The sequence below is a fragment of the Artibeus jamaicensis genome, unplaced genomic scaffold, assembly GCF_021234435.1.
Source record: "Artibeus jamaicensis isolate MK-2021 breed Jamaican fruit bat unplaced genomic scaffold, CSHL_Jam_final contig_477, whole genome shotgun sequence".
In the NCBI taxonomy this organism is placed as follows: Eukaryota; Metazoa; Chordata; class Mammalia; order Chiroptera; family Phyllostomidae; genus Artibeus; species Artibeus jamaicensis.
The window spans coordinates 7,489,016-7,504,555 of NW_026521854.1; the positions used below are offsets into that span (position 1 = coordinate 7,489,016).

General features: G+C 52.7%; 1 protein-coding gene across 1 annotated transcript in view; it reads left to right on the plus strand.

The window, feature by feature from the left end:
- Positions 1-9,007, plus strand: part of UNC13A (unc-13 homolog A) — a 55,523-nt gene extending 46,516 nt beyond the window's left edge. Inside the window, exons 38-44 of the mRNA XM_053668183.1 lie at positions 166-222; positions 607-687; positions 1,579-1,726; positions 2,839-2,895; positions 5,518-5,610; positions 6,528-6,687; positions 8,233-9,007. Of these exons, the coding sequence (XP_053524158.1) occupies positions 166-222; positions 607-687; positions 1,579-1,726; positions 2,839-2,895; positions 5,518-5,610; positions 6,528-6,687; positions 8,233-8,533 (897 nt within the window). The 3' untranslated portion in view covers positions 8,534-9,007. The remainder of the gene's footprint in view (positions 1-165; positions 223-606; positions 688-1,578; positions 1,727-2,838; positions 2,896-5,517; positions 5,611-6,527; positions 6,688-8,232) is intronic.
- The last annotated feature ends 6,533 nt before the right edge of the window (positions 9,008-15,540 follow it).

Sequence of the window (15,540 nt, forward strand, 5' to 3'; positions counted from 1 at the left end):
AGCACTTCCTGGGAGGCTCCAGACCTGTCTCCAGGACATACCCATTGCCTTTGGCCCAGAGCCTTTGGACAAGAACCAAGATGTCCAGGGCTAGGGTGTTAGCAAGGGCTTGGGGACTGGGCTGGACTCCCACCCTCACCGGGCTGTGTCTGTTGCTACCCGCAGGGAACCCAGATGATCTTCAATGCAGCCAAGGAGCTGGGGCAACTGTCTAAGCTCAAGGTGAGGCCAGGGATGAGGGCAGGGGATCGGGAGGGGGGATTCCTTGGGGAGAAGCCTCAGAACAGTGACATGCTTTGCAGGTTCATGGGGCAGGAATACTACTCAGACTGGCTTAAGCACGATTTATTGTGCTGGTGTATTGGAAAGATGTACATGGTTCAACTTCAGATGTAGCTTGATCAAGGGTGCAAATAATTTAGTCAACAAATATTTATTGAGCATCTGCTGTGTGCCAGTTACTTGCTGGGCGCTGGGGACACCATGATGAAACGGCAGACCGACTATCTAATTCCTCACAGTTTTATAAGGAGTAGTACCGTAGATTAGCAGATTCCTAATGAAGGGCTTGCTCCACCCACCTGGCCCCTCTCTCCATCCATCCAGGACCACATGGTACGAGAGGAAGCCAAGAGCTTGACCCCAAAGCAGTGTGCAGTCGTAGAGCTGGCCCTGGACACCATCAAGGTGAGATGCTCCACCCCTACCTATCCCAGGTGGGGCAGGCTGAAGGTGTGGCTGACCTGGACATGGACCTAGGTTTGAACCCACCTTAACTCATTCAATTTATAAACACTTCCTGATGACCCTCTAGCAAGGCCCAGAGGAGTCCCAGGCTGGGGGGCACAGGTGGATGCAGGCGTCCCCAGCCCCGTGGGGTCAGAGTGTGGTAGAGAGAAGGATAGGAGCTGGGGTAGCCCAGGGAGGGAGCAGCAAGGACTTTCTGGAAGAAGGCATGTGGAAGGTGGGTTTTGAGGAATGCATAGGAGTTCATAAGGCAAAGCGAACAGCGTTCTAGGCAGGGGCCCAGCCCATGCAAGAACGTGGAGGGATGAAAGGGGCTGTGGTCTCCATGAAATGAAAAGCATGAAAACTACTCTGAAAAAATGTTTTGTTGAAATGGAGTTAGGCAATATATTAAAGAGCAGGGGTCATGGAAGCTCCTTGAAACCTTGATCAAAGAAAGATGAGGAATCAGGTAAGACTAAGGGCCAGGGTAGGGGCAGAGAGGGCCTCACCACCAGTGAGCATAGTAAATGCAAAGGCCCTGAGGCAGGTTTGTTCTAGGGAAGACACCTGGGGAGAAGGCAGGAATGTTGCCTGGCTAGAGCCACAATGGACCGAGTGAGAGGTTGGAGGCATGAGTGTTATTCTGAGGGTGCTGGGAGCCCACCAGGGGGTCTGGGGCAGGAGTGAAGGTAGGGAGCAGCAGCACCAGACTTGGGTGCTTTGGAGACCACCAGATCACCCTGCCATCACTGCAGAGGGCAGAGGGATGGAGGACAGGGCATGGGGACCCACCACAATGAGCTGATAGGAGGTGCCTCTGGCCTCACCTTCCCCACCCTGTGCCCACAGCAATACTTCCACGCGGGCGGTGTGGGCCTCAAGAAGACCTTCTTGGAGAAGAGCCCAGACCTGCAGTCCTTGCGCTACGCCCTGTCCCTCTACACGCAGGCCACCGACCTGCTCATTAAGACCTTCGTGCAGACACAGGCAGCCCAGGGTAAGGGGCCCTAGGGCAGCTCCAGGCGAACACCCACCCTCCCACAGGGCAGCCTAGCCCAGCCACGAGTTGCCACTGGCTCATCTCTTCTGTGATATCACGGCAAATTGACAGCTCCTTGGCACTTGTGAACTGCTTGATGTCACCGACCAATGAAATCCACAGCTTGTGGGGGTGGGATCTCTTATGTCACCAGGCCAGGAGATGATTGACGTCTGGGAAAATCTGTGACATCATAGGACCAGGAGGTGATTGAAAGCTCTGGGGAGGGACCTCTGATGTCAAAGACCAAGGTGATTGACAGATTCTAGGGGCGCGACCTGAACACAAGGTTGACAGCTTTGGGGGTGGGACCTCAACAGTGGGGGTGTCTAAAGAGTGATTGACAGCTCTGGCATGGGCGGGACTTATGGCTTCCGGGTGGCTGATGAGTGATTGGCAGGTCCAGGGAAGGGACCTCTGGATGAAAGGTTGAAGGGGAGGAGGGGACTTCTGTATTGTCTGGGGCTAAGGAATGATCGACAGCCCCAGGGATGGGTAGGACCCCAACCTAGAGCGGTTGTAGGGAGAGGAAGTTCCCATTTCTCTAATTCTCTCTTCTCTTGCCTGTCTCCAGTCCCTCTCTGAGCTCGCGCGCCGCAGTTGGGGCTGGGGGATACAACTAGTTCCCCTCCCCAGGGACCCCCCACTTTTCAAAATTGGCATTGACTCTAATTGTGCGAACAAGGGAGAGAACTTTGGCCGCTGACCCGGACTGAAGTCCAGCAGTGGAGGGAATGGCTGGGGTGGAGGGAGCGAAGCCCTGCGGGCCCCAGGGGCGCCTTTCCCCACCCCAGTCAGCCCCTGGCCCTCCCTGGACGTCAGGCCCCTACGTTCAGCTTCGTGCCCAGTCCACACTGCTGCTTTCGATGTCCCTGGTGTCCCCGGTGCGGGAAGCTGTCCGTCTGTCCGTCTGCAGCTGACGTTTCTCTCTCTCTTGTCTCTCCTCCCTCTCACTCGCCGCCCCCTCCACGCCTCCCTTGCTCACCCCACGCACACTCGCCCTCCATCTTCACCCCTGGATTGCTCGTCTCTGCCCCCTCCCCTCCTTTCTCCCCCTCCCCCGCGATTAGTCCATGGTGGAAAAGGGACTAGGTTTACCCTTAGTGAAGACATTTATCCTGAGAAGGGTACGTGCCTCCGCCGCCCGCCCGCGCCCGGTGCCCGGTGCCTGGTGCCTGCGCCCTTCCCAGCCCCGGCTAGTAAAAGGCCCGTCCTTCCACCTCCACGGCCCCGGGCCCCCTCTGGGCTGGACCGGCTATGGGGACCAAGGTGGACAAGGGGGAAGGACGGCTTGCTGGTTCCACGTGGGGAAGGAGAAGCGATTTGAGTCGGCATCCACTTCTCCCTAAGTGTATCTCTTAAGCCAGATCCCAGCTCTGCCACTCAGTGGCGGGGCACCCAGCACAGCCCCCCTGAGTTTCATTTTTGTCATCTCTAAACTGGAGACGGTCAAGGGTCTTAATTCATAGGATGTGATGAATTAAATTTAGAGCAGTTTCTGACATTTAATAGCTCGTAGCAATGTTTAGTTGTCGTGGTGGTTGTTGTGATACCTGCTCTCACTTTTCCTAGCATAGGAAACTTTTTTTCAGGCTCGAACCATGAACCAACCCTTGTGCCAAACACTTCTCAAGGATTCTTACAGATTCCTTCCAGTTGCCCTGCAAGGGGGTCCATCAATCTATACATGAGGACGCTGAGTCACAAAGGAGAGACCACTGGCCCAAGGCACCTTCCCCTGTGGGGGAGGCCAGGGCTCGTGGGGGGAGGGGGGTGTTGAGAGAAGCACAGAAAGGCCCAGAAACGACCCTTCCTCTTGGAGCCAGCAAACCACGGGAGGGGGGTGCACAGCACTGCCCCCCTCCCCCTTCTTACTAGCTTTGGCCTTGGTCTGACCCCTCACCCCTCCCACCACCGTCTGACTCCCCTCTGGCACCCTAATTCTGGCCCGGATTGAGCTTGCAATGAAGCATCAGCCTTGGGGGGGTGGGGAGGTGAGGCTGAGCATGTGACTGGTGGGGGGAGGATGGGGTGAGAGCCTGAAATGATAAGGAAAGTGGCCTGGGGTAGCAGCGAAGATGGGGGTGCACGCCCCAGTACTGGGGTGCTGGGGGTCTGCAGGCTTCTATGACCCCTGAGCCTCAGTCACTTCCTTCCCCACGCAAGTGACCTGGAATCAACCTTGAACTGACCTGTTCTCCTTCCCCACCCCCACTCCCAATTTTCCTCCTGTTCCTCCCCCATGCATGGGGTGCTCCAGGGTGGGGTGCTTCCTGGGGGGTTGGGGCAGGGCCTGGTTGGGCGTGCTGGCAGTCACAGGTCCCCAGGCCCTACAGGATGCCCTTCCCAAAATCACAGAGGGAGGGAGCGATGGGGACAGAAATTTTTAAGCTGCCCTTCAATGAGCCTCAGCAAAACCGATCAGGATGCTTGTGCTGGCCAGACACACCTCACACTGACTCAAGCAGAGAAGAGAATTTGTTAGCTGTGGAACTAAAAGATTAGGGGTTTGTTAGCATCAGGAATAACTGTATCCAGAGTCTTTGACAGTGCCAGTGGTCACTGGTCTCTTCTGAGACCTCTATTGGGTAGCCTCTCCCCTCATTGGGCAGAAACAGCCTTGGCAGCTTAGCATCAGAGAGACAGAGAGACCTTCTCTTAACACGGCCACAGCCCCAGAGCCAACTCCTACTGGCCTGGCTTGAGTCACATGACCATCCCTCAGCCAATCAGTGCAGCATGGGCAAGGAATGCTCTGATTGGGCAGCCACAGGTCTGCGGTGAGGGTGGGAGCATTTCTCAGTGGAAACTTGGGATTGTCGATTAGAAGAAGGGTGGTGTGGGGACAGGGAAAATAAAAGAGGAAGTCCCTGTGGTTGGAGGAGAGTTAGCAAGTGTCAGAGTGGAGGGAAGTGAGGCAAGAGAGGTAATAGCAAGATATATCGGGAGGGACATTGCAGGTCACAAAAAGGACTTGATTACTTCCAGGTGACATGGGAGGGTTTTGAGCAAAGAAGGGATGTGATCTAACTTAATAGGGTTTCTCTCTGGTGCATTGAGAGCAGCTCAGAGGAGGATGTAGGAAGACAGGGAGGAGTCTACTGCAGTGGTCCAGGAATGCAATGTGGGGGGCTGGGCCTGGACGAAGACTGAGGCTAGGGAGGTAGGTGACAGGCTGGACATACTTTGAAGGTAGAGCTGGTGGGATCTTCTAATGTTCCAGTACTTAGGGAGGAAGTGAAGACAAGGAAGGGGGTCAAGGCCTAGGGTACAGGATGCCCCGACAGTTTGAGGATTGACAGAGGAGGAGGAGGAAGTGAAAAAAGAGGATAAGGAGTGACTAGTGTGTAGGATGAGAACTAGGAGAGTGTGGCACAGTTGTAGCCAAGAGGAGAAACTGAGGCATAGGAAGCCACAGTGTCGGATGCTGCTGAGATGGTGTATTAGATGAAGACTGAGTTTTGACCTCACGGTGGTCAGTTGAAAGACAAAAATGCAGAGCAGTCACATTAGGCTCAGAGAAGTTCAGAGATCTGCCTGAGATCACAGAGCAAGGCAGTGAAAGTCCTGAGCCCTGGATTCTTGACTCCCCAACAGCACCTACCACCGCAGCCCATCCTTGGTGCCACCCTGTTAGGGCTGTTGACCTGGTGCTGCCAGCACGTGGTAGGTGGGAGGCAGTCCAAGTCCCTTCTGATGGGCAGGAAAGAATGGAGCTGACACCAAGCATCCTCCCCTGCCCCACCCAGGCTCTGGTGTGGAAGACCCTGTAGGCGAAGTCTCCCTCCACGTCGAGCTCTTCACTCATCCAGGAACCGGTGAACACAAGGTCACAGTGAAAGGTGAGCAGCCTGAGACGGGAGGGGGACTGCCTCAGCCAGGATGTACTAGGTTCTAAAACAGAAACCAAACTCTTGGCTCTAGCAAGAAAAACTTTTTCCATTAAAAAAAAAAAGTTGATAAAACTGAAAATTCCAGAAGTAAACCACCTTCAGGCATGGCTGAATCCAGGGGTACAAAGTGTTACAGGAATCATTTCTTCTTTCTCCATCTCTCAGCTCTGCTATTCTTTCATTGGCTTTTATTTGTGTCAATTAGAACACAGGTAAGGCTATTTTAGCCAAGGCCTAGAGTAACAATGGTTTAAACAGATAGAATACATTTTTCTCTAAGGTGACTCCCAATGACAATCAGCCCAGAGCTGATGCTGAGACATCACAGGATTGGGGATCCATGCAGGTCTCTGCCATCTTTGTGGCACATTCACCACTCATGTACCATATTCCTGGACTACAAGATGCACCCCCCCAAATTTGGGAGGAAAATGGGGGTTGGTCTTATAGTCCAAGTGTTGCTTTATGTTTACATTGGTGAAATAATGTGTTCTTTATGTTATTAAATATTTTACCACAGTTTTTGCTCCAAAGTTTTTTTCTATTTTCCTCTAAAACCTAGGTCTGTCTTAATGATCCGGGAAAAAAAAAAGTTATTTTCCTCCTCTATAGAGTCCCAAAGAACTCAGGCTGACCAGTATTCTAGCCTGCAGCTGGAGGGAAAAGTTTAAGGCATTTTCCCTTTTAAGCCACAAGAAAGTTGTACAGTCACTTTCTCTCACATCTCATTGGTCAGAGCTTAGTCACATAGCCACACTTAGCTTCAGAAGCATGTGGCGAAATGTAGTCGTTAAGACAGGCTTTGAAAACCACAACCCTATTATGAAGGAACCTGACCAATCTTCCCCCTCCTCTTCCTCCAATAGTGGTGGCTGCCAATGACCTCAAGTGGCAGACTTCTGGCATTTTCCGTCCATTCATTGAAGTCAACATCATTGGGCCCCATCTCAGTGACAAGAAACGCAAGTTCGCGACCAAATCCAAGAACAACAGCTGGGCTCCCAAGTACAATGAGAGCTTCCAGTTGTGAGTCTGCAGGGCTCTGGGGAGCAGGCATTTGCTGTGTTAACTTCAGCCCACTAGGCAGGAGGGATGTCTGATGAGCCAGTGGTTCCTGGGTGCAGGAATGCGAGGGGGACACCAGGATGGAGTTGACTACCTTGGGGGCAGGCAGGTCTGGGGAAGTGGCATCAAATGTGACGTAACATCATGACAAGGGCTTGGGAAGGTGAGGGGAAGTGTGGGCAGAGGGGTGTTGGTCAGGGCTATTTCTGGGGCTGGAGACTCTGGTGAAGGTGCATGGGGGTCATGATGCGGAAGGAGATGTGGAGACGAGGACTCATGGAGTCTGTTGGGGCAGATCATCTGAGGGGTCTGCTGCTGGGCACAGGAGTGGAGTGTGGCTTGGTCCAGGGTATGGGGGTGCATGTTATTGAGGTGTGTGGGCTCACATCTGGATAGGCTTCCTGGTCGGCAGCTGTGAGCTAGGTCAAGGCATCAGGCATCTAGAGAGCACAGACCCTGAGGGCCATAAATAAATCTGATCAGGGTTTACAGAGGGGATGGAGTTACATGGGTGGATTTTTGGGTGAGGTGTGAACCTCACTGGGCAGGGAAATGTTGGGGGCTGTTCTTGGAGGACAGAAGTGCAGAAGGCATCAGAGCTGGGAGAGGTTGGGGCTCCTGAAGGACCACAGCTGACCATTCTGTTGGAAGAGGGCCAGAGGACTTTGGAGTACTAAGTCACCTGACAATGCTTAGGAGCAAGAACAGGTCTGAAGGGGGGCATATGCCTCCTGGGGTGGACTGGAATACTTAAGGGCTATGAGTGCAGCCTGAGAGGGGGATGTGGAAGAGTGGTGTGAGTCTGACCAAGCTGAGGGGCCCTTGATTAGCTGGTGCCAGGGCAAGTCGCCTGAGCCGCAGGATCCCAGCTTCACTAGGGATGGAGCCTCAGGGCGGGGGGGGGGGGGGGGAGTTGTGGTGAGACATCAAGGAGCAGGTCTGGAGAGCATCTTGGAAATAAAAGGAGTGGGCTAGGGAGCATGGGGAGGGGCCACATCAAGGGGAGAAACTGTGTTCAGGTAGGAGCTTGGTATGGAGCTTCTGGGTGTAATAGCTGGCGCAGCAGGTCAGTAAAGGCAGCAGCTGAGCGGATTAAGGGTGTGGATGTCAGGTGTCAGAGTGGTGGAAGCAGGGCCTAGCCAGGGGGCTCTGGGGTAAGGATTACCTGGGGTAGGAACATGATTTGGCCAGGCTGGTAGGGTGTTGTTGGATGTGGAGCAGAATGGAGGAAAGAGAGACATGACAGGGACATTCCTTGGTTGCGGTGGTGTCAGCTGGTGTGGACAGGGCCCAGCGAAGGGCTGTGGGGCCAGTCACTGGAGGCAGGGGCTGGCAGGCCTAGAGTTAGGAGGGTATGAAAACGGAAGGATTGCCCGTAGGTGTTGCTGGGGATAGGTGTTGCTGGGCGTGGTGGACTGGGCCACTTGGCTGGACAGGTGGGAGGGGCTGGTGTGCGGTGAGGCTGGCCCGTGCGTGGGATCTACCCTGGCTTCTTCCTCTCCGCAGCACGCTGAGTGCGGAGGCGGGCCCCGAGTGCTATGAGCTGCAGGTGTGCGTCAAAGACTACTGCTTTGCTCGTGAGGACCGCACAGTGGGGCTGGCCGTGCTGCAGTTACGTGAGCTGGTCCAGCGCGGGAGCGCCGCTTGCTGGTTGCCCCTCGGCCGCCGCATCCACATGGACGACACGGGCCTCACAGTGCTGCGTATCCTGTCGCAGCGCAGCAACGACGAGGTAGCCAAGGAGTTCGTCAAGCTCAAGTCGGACACGCGCTCTGCTGAGGAAGGCGGTGCTGCGCCTGCGCCCTAGCGCTGGGAGCGCGTGTGGGCAGCACGTGGCCGGTGCAGGGAAGGCGGGGCAGGACCTTTCTGAGTGCTTGTCTCCGGGTTCTGGGCTGGGTGGTCTGCGCCTGCGCCCTTGGCTTAGCTTCTTGCTCTGGGGAATTTTGAATGGGTGATGTCCCGCCCCCTCGGGAGGCCACGCGCTATGGCCCGGAGAAGGAAAAAGCCACATCTCCTCCTTGAAGCAATGCCCGCAGCGCCTATGCGGCCTTTCGAGCTAGGATGGGAGAATCCCGCCCCTTATGGAGGAGGCCAGGTCCCTCGGCTCTGGTCCCCTGCCTCCCGTCCCATGGAAAAGCCATAAGATGGGTCCCCAACCCCTGGGACCCAAGACCAATTGCCAAGTATGGAACTCTAAGCTCCCTTGAGGGGCAGGCCCTGGGCAAGGTGTGGGGGTGGTCTGGGGGTGGTCTTAGGGGCTGGAGGGACTAGGACGGTAGCCGGAGGGACTCGGAATACCCGAGTCCCTTTTTATGTTCGTGCAAAAAATAAACGGGGGAGAGGGCCTAAGGTGGGATTTCAAAAGCACATGCGCCCTCGGGCGCCCAAACCCTGGGGGCCCAGGGAACGGCTCTTGGGCACCCGCATTAACCTATGGGGGGTTTTTTTCACCTCAGTCCCACCTGACCATGCCTAGTCCTCATATCATAGAGTTCAATTCACCCAGTTGACAGATGGCTAAACTGAGGCCCTGAGAGTTGATGTGGGTCCCAGTGCCATGCCTTGGCCCCACTCCCTTTGTCCTGTGTGCCACATCCAAGGGTGGGCTGAGATCAGATGACCCCACAGTGCTCCCAATTGCTGCTAACCCCCTATAGGGGACCTCCCCCAACCATACAAGAGATTGGAGCCTTGGGCCAAGAGTCCCACTGTCCCCTCTCACCTCTGGCTGCCCTCAGCCCTTTCCACTAGGACCCTATTGGGGGGGGGGTACCCTGAGAACGCTTGACCTCCCGCCAACAGTAAGTAAGGATTTGGGATTCCTTGGACCCAGACCCACCCCCCATTCTTCCTCTCCCAGCACTCTCCAGACAGGAAAGAACAGGAAGAGACCAGAAACTTTAGAGGGGGGAGGATGTAGGGTTCTCCAGCACCGCCCCAGGCATGTGCTTTGGAAATTTGCCTCCCTCTTTTCCATGGGAACTCTCTCATCCCTTAAAACTCGTCACAAGTATCCCCTCCTGCAGAAAATTGTCACTGCTCCCCTCAGGACTTCCCTACTCTCTGTCCTAGGAGCCATGGGACTGGAGGTATCTGTGACGGCCTCTGTTTTCCCCAGACTTTGGTCTGAGGCCTCTCAAGGCCCACGCAGGCTGGGCACAGAGGAAACAGAGGGTGTGTGTGGATGGATTACGTCCTGGGGGTGGTCTCCGTGCGCGCACACATCCATATGCACTGTCTGTCCATGGCCATCCCTGTCAGCCTTCCCTTCCCACACAGATCTGGGCACAAAGGAGGTATTCCAGCCACACTGTGGCAGAGTCACAAGACAGAGAAGAGAGAGGACAAGAAAGAACATGAGAGACAGGAGAGGCATCCAAGGAGCTGGAAGGATTTGAAATCAGGAAGTTTCAGTATTGGAACAACAAGGGTCAAAGAGAGCAGGGCTTTCCCTAAGGCCACCGGGCAAGTGTATGCCATGCCTGACCTGGGATGACACCTCTAGGCTTTTGCTGCCTCACCTGGGGTGGCCAGGATTCTGAACCCTGGTGGGGTCTCAGGGTTGTCATGGGCATCGCTTCCTGTGAGGAGCTGGCCCCAGTTTTCCATGAGTCGTGGAAAGGATGAAGTAGAGTGGGCCCCTGGTGAGGTGGAGGAGTGTGACATTGAGGATCATCTTTGACAGAGCCAGTCCCCTCCCCCGGAGGGCCAGAGACAGAATAAGCACACGAACAAAAAGAGGAGGGAGAAAGAAGATAAGAGATCGGGAGCGTGTGATCACACCCCAGCAGGAACAGAGACCATGAGATGGAGAGACTCGGAGATGGAAAGGGACAGGAGAAATGGCAAAATTGGGGACCTAGAAGGAAGAGGGACTCGTTCTTCTGGCTGTCACTAGTCTGACCTAGAAGGATTTATCCAAAATAAGGAGGTACCTGACCATGTCCCCAATCCCTCTGACCCAAGCACCAGAGCCTGAAACCTCACCATGCCCCCATCAGAGATGCAAAAAAATACTTAACACCCAACTAGAAATCCTTGGGACCTCAGAGACCTTACTGTCCCTGACCCCTACCCCCTGCACTGTCCATCTTACAGATGGGGACACTAAGGGAGGGGCAGAGCAGGGACATCCTGGAGTCACCCCAGACTCTGCTGTCTGGGTACAGAGGAAGGGGAGCTGGCTGGGGACTTGGTTTGTATCACCACCCCATCTGTCCCCTGAACGTCCTTTCCTATGAACTGTTAGGGACCAAAGTCATCTTTGCTGACATGTGTTGCTTTTTTTTTTTTAAAGAAAGAACTCAAGTTGACAGTGTTGAGTAAGACCCACTCCCATCCCCTCACTACTACCCAGCCATGGTGGCTCTTTTGAGGCACAGGTCACAGGCATTGGGTTCCCCAAGCACCCCCAGCCACACAGTGGGGTGGGAGTGGGCTCAGACCCCACCCCCGGCCCTGCCCCTCTGACCTTGAAACCTGCCACCCAGTCCAGAGAGGTTCTTCCTCTACATACCTTTCTCTTAGCATGTGATTGCAAGTGTGAAGTCAAAACACTGTTTTAGTTCCATCCCATTGGTCCAGCATCTGCACAAGTGCCCCCATTTCTCTGTAAATATGTGACTTGGAACAAATGTTTAAAACCATGAAAAGTGATCATGAATGCATGGTGTTGAGATGTTTTGCACTATTCTGACTTTTTGGTCTCTGTAAAAATATTTTACTAACAGCAAACATTAAAAAAAAAAAAGAAAAAGCACCCAGCTTCAGACTCATAGTGGTGGCTTTGCCTTCCCATAAATGCAAAAATACTCACATAGCACTTACTATGTGCAGACTGTTGAACATGCATTTTGCCCACGAACCAATCTATCCACAGGCAACATTGCCCCAATTCACAGAGCAGGAAAACAGAGTCCCAGAAAGGTGAGATGTTTGTGGAAGGGCTGAAGTCAAAACATGAATCCGGGACATAGAGCAGTGGATGCTCTCAGCTCAAACAAAGAAGAACGAAAAAGCCAGGGGCACACCCCCCAAATCTGTGTCTGTCTGGGATTTTTTATTTTGTTTTGTTTTGATGTAGCAGATGAGAACCTCATTTTATGAACTTAGAGATGCAAAGGATGGAAACTTCACTTTTCTACAGCTAAATTTAATTTCTGTTTTGATCTTCCATCGCACCAGGGAGCAGAAACTGAGTGTCACTCAGCTCGGGGTTTCATGGTAAATTCAGGGACTCTCTGAAGATCTGGGCTGTTTCTGTATTACAGTGGCCGGAGCCAGGCCATGGGATCCACCACTGGGAGTGAGTTCCATGAGTATGTTTAGTTGCAAATAACAGCAAAAGGGCTAAAAGTGGAACAAACATCGACTAAACCAGAGGGGTTAAGTATGACTCAGCAATTCCACTCCAAAGACTTGCACCTGGGCAGAAAAACTGGAAGCAGCCTCAGTGTCGAGGTATTGTCACACAAGAATATTATACAGCTATAAAAATAGATGAACTACAGCCCTGGCTGGCATAGTTCAGTGGATTGAGTGCTGGCCTGTGAACCACAGGGTCACTGGTTTGATTCCCGGTCAGGGCACCTGCCTGGGTTGCAGGCCAGGTCCCGGGTGGCGGGGGAGCATGAGAAGCGACCGACCGCAGGTTGATGTTTCTCTCCCGCCCTTCCCTCCTCCCTTCATCTCCCTCTGAAAGTAAATACATAGCCGTGGCTGGTGTTCAGCTCCTGCAAAGCAAAGTGTCACCAGCTCGGTTCCCAGTCAGGGCACATGCCTGCGTTACAGGTCAGGTCCCCAGTAAGAGACGCATGAGAGGCACCTGCACATTGATGTTTCTCTCCCTCCCTTCCCCTCTCTAAAATAAATAAAATCTTTAAAAATAAGTACAATTAAAAAAAATTAAAATCAAAAATAAAAATAAATGAACCACAGTTGTCTGCATGATGCCAAGAGGGCCAGCCTGCCAGAGGCCCTGCGTGTCCTTGCCTTGGACTGGCTGACCTTGGTGGCTGTGCCAGACCCAAGCCCTTTTTCTGCTGAGACCCAGTCGTGTCCCTAGGGAGACTCGTGCGCCATGCAGTGTGACTCTGGCATAACTGCTCACTCCCTGGCAGAGGGGAACTGGCTCGTTTGCTGCTTGTCGTATTCAGCCCTTGGCCCTGTGTCCCTCCATATGGAGGGTCTGTCACCCACCTGTGGAGCTTGAAGACCGAGGCACCCGCTACTTGCTCTGCTGTGAAAAACAAACCATCTTGCTCTGACCCTCTGAGTCTCAGCGTTGCACCTACGGACCAGCAACAGGTGTGTCTGCGTTCTCTGTGAGTGAGGTTCTTCCCCAACAATTGGCACAAATGAATCTTACGAGGGTGAAAGCGGGTGAAAACAGGAAGTACGGAAGGCGTCAGAGGACATGACGGCCCATTTATAAAGCTCGAAAACTGCCTCTGCATATTTACACCCACAAGATACACCCACAGATATTATTTAAGGATACATAAGTGTGATGAATAAAAAATAGCCCTGGCTAGGTGGGTCAGTTAATTGGAGGGTCGTTCCGAACACCAAAACGTTGCAGGTTCGATTCCCAGTCGGGGCACATGCTCAGATTGCGGGTTCAATCCCCTGTTGGGGCGCATACAGGAGGCAACCAATCGATGTTTCTCACATCCGTACCTCTCTCTTTCCCTTTCTCTCTGTCTGAAATCAATAAGCACATTCTTGGGTGAGGATTAAAAATAAATGAATAAAAATTAAAAATAATAAGCATGAAGCTAAGGATTAAAACATTGAGGATTCCACCTCACACCCATTAGAATGGCTACCTTTTTTTTAAGTGTTAGCAAGGACATGGAGCAATCGGAACCCTTCTGCGCTTGTTAATAGGACTGTAAAATGGAGCCACTGCCATGGGAAATGGTATGGAGGGTCCCCCAAAAATTAAGAATAAAATTACCACATGGCCCGGCAATTCTACTTCTGGGAAATGATGAAAGAAGAGTATCGAAGAGACACTTTCACACCCGAGTTCACAGCAGCACTAGCCGCAACAGCCAAAAGGCGGAAGCGACCCTAATGTCCCCTGAAGAATGAATGGATAAATGAGATGTGGCTCATCCACATAGGGGAATATTATTCAGCCTTAAAAAGGAAGGGCATTCTGACACACACTACAGAATGATAAACATTGAAGACGTTATGCTGAGAGAAATAAGCCAGACACAAGAAGACAAATACTGTGCGATTCCACTTCTGTAAGGTCCGTAGAGGAGTCAGACTCACTGAGACAGAGCGTGGAGTGAAAGTGGGGGTGGGAGTTAGTGTTTAATGGGGACAGAGTTTCAGTTTGGGAGGATGAATGTTCTGGAATTGGGTAGGGCTACTGGTGGAACAACAACATAAGCATACTGAATGCCATGGGATTGTACACTTGAATATGGATAGTTTTATTTTATCTGAATTTGACTTCAACTTAAAAACAACAACAAAAACTGGTGTCTGGCCAGACTTGGTCCACGGACCATAATCTGTCAACCCCTTGGCCTAATCGATTCTTCTGCTTCCTCACCTCGCCTCTCTCAGTGTTAGGCTAACTCCAGCACCACCCTCCTGCTCACCCCACCCTCCACTGTCACCGGAACCCGCAGCCCCAGCTTCGCCCCACTCTCCCACTCTCGACCCTACCCCTTAAACTACCCCCACCCCACCTCCATGTGTTCATGCCTTTCCACTAAGACACACGCCAGTATCGCCCAGGCAACACCACTCAGTTTCCTGAAGGGTGTAATTCAATTATGTGATCCGTGATCTCTGTAAACTTACATTTCATTACGTAATTTGTTTCACTGCATAATAATTACTCTGCTCCTAATCCTGCAATTACATGTAACAGCTTCTATGATTATGCATCCCACAATTACACAATTATTCTTACCATCCCCGCACTGTACAGTAATAAACGAGACGGAAGTGGTGGGTAGGCAGCAGCCCACGTCCCCACCCAACCCCTTTCCGGGCAGAGGCTGCAGAGATGCCGCCGTGCTCGCAGACTTCCAGCGTGCCAGGCTCGCGTTTGGGTCCACCAGCCGGAGGCACCGGTGGGACTTCAGAAGGAAGAAGGAACTGTCGTTATCTTGGTTTTCCTGCCCTTCACTCTGCCAGCAGCCAACCTTGGTGGGCATTGAAAAGCAGTGTGGATCCTATTCTTTTTTTAAAATATTTTATTATTTTTAGGGAGAGGGAAAGGGAAGGAGAAAGAGAGGGAGAGAAACATCAGTGTGTGGTTGCCTCTCATGTGTTCCCTACTGGGGACCTGGCCTGCAACCCAGGCACATGCCCTGACTGGGAATCGAAGCAGCAACCCTTTCCTTCACAGGCCCATGCTCAGTACACTGAGTTACACCAGCCAGGGCTGGATCCTATTCTTGAATCACAGATGTGGTGTATGTGCCCGAAGCTGGAGGTCTCAGGGCCCCCCTGACCTCACACCTTCTATGACTGGAGAGCCTCAGTTCCCTTGAAGAGACAGTTCTACAAAGTAATTCCTATAGGACCAGCTCAGGGCCTGCTCCTCTGCACCAGAACCTCACAAGCGAGGGCCCCTGGACGATGCCTGTCTCACTGTGTGCTTTTATAAATGACATTTTATTAACTCACGACCACACCCATTTATTCATTCAGTTCAGTCTGTGGCTGCTTTCATGTTACAATGGCAGCATTGAGTCCTTGCAAATTTCCTATGTTAACCCCTTTCATGTTAAAAGATCTCGAAGTGGTTTCCCTTTCCCAGCATAACTATGTTATGTTACATAA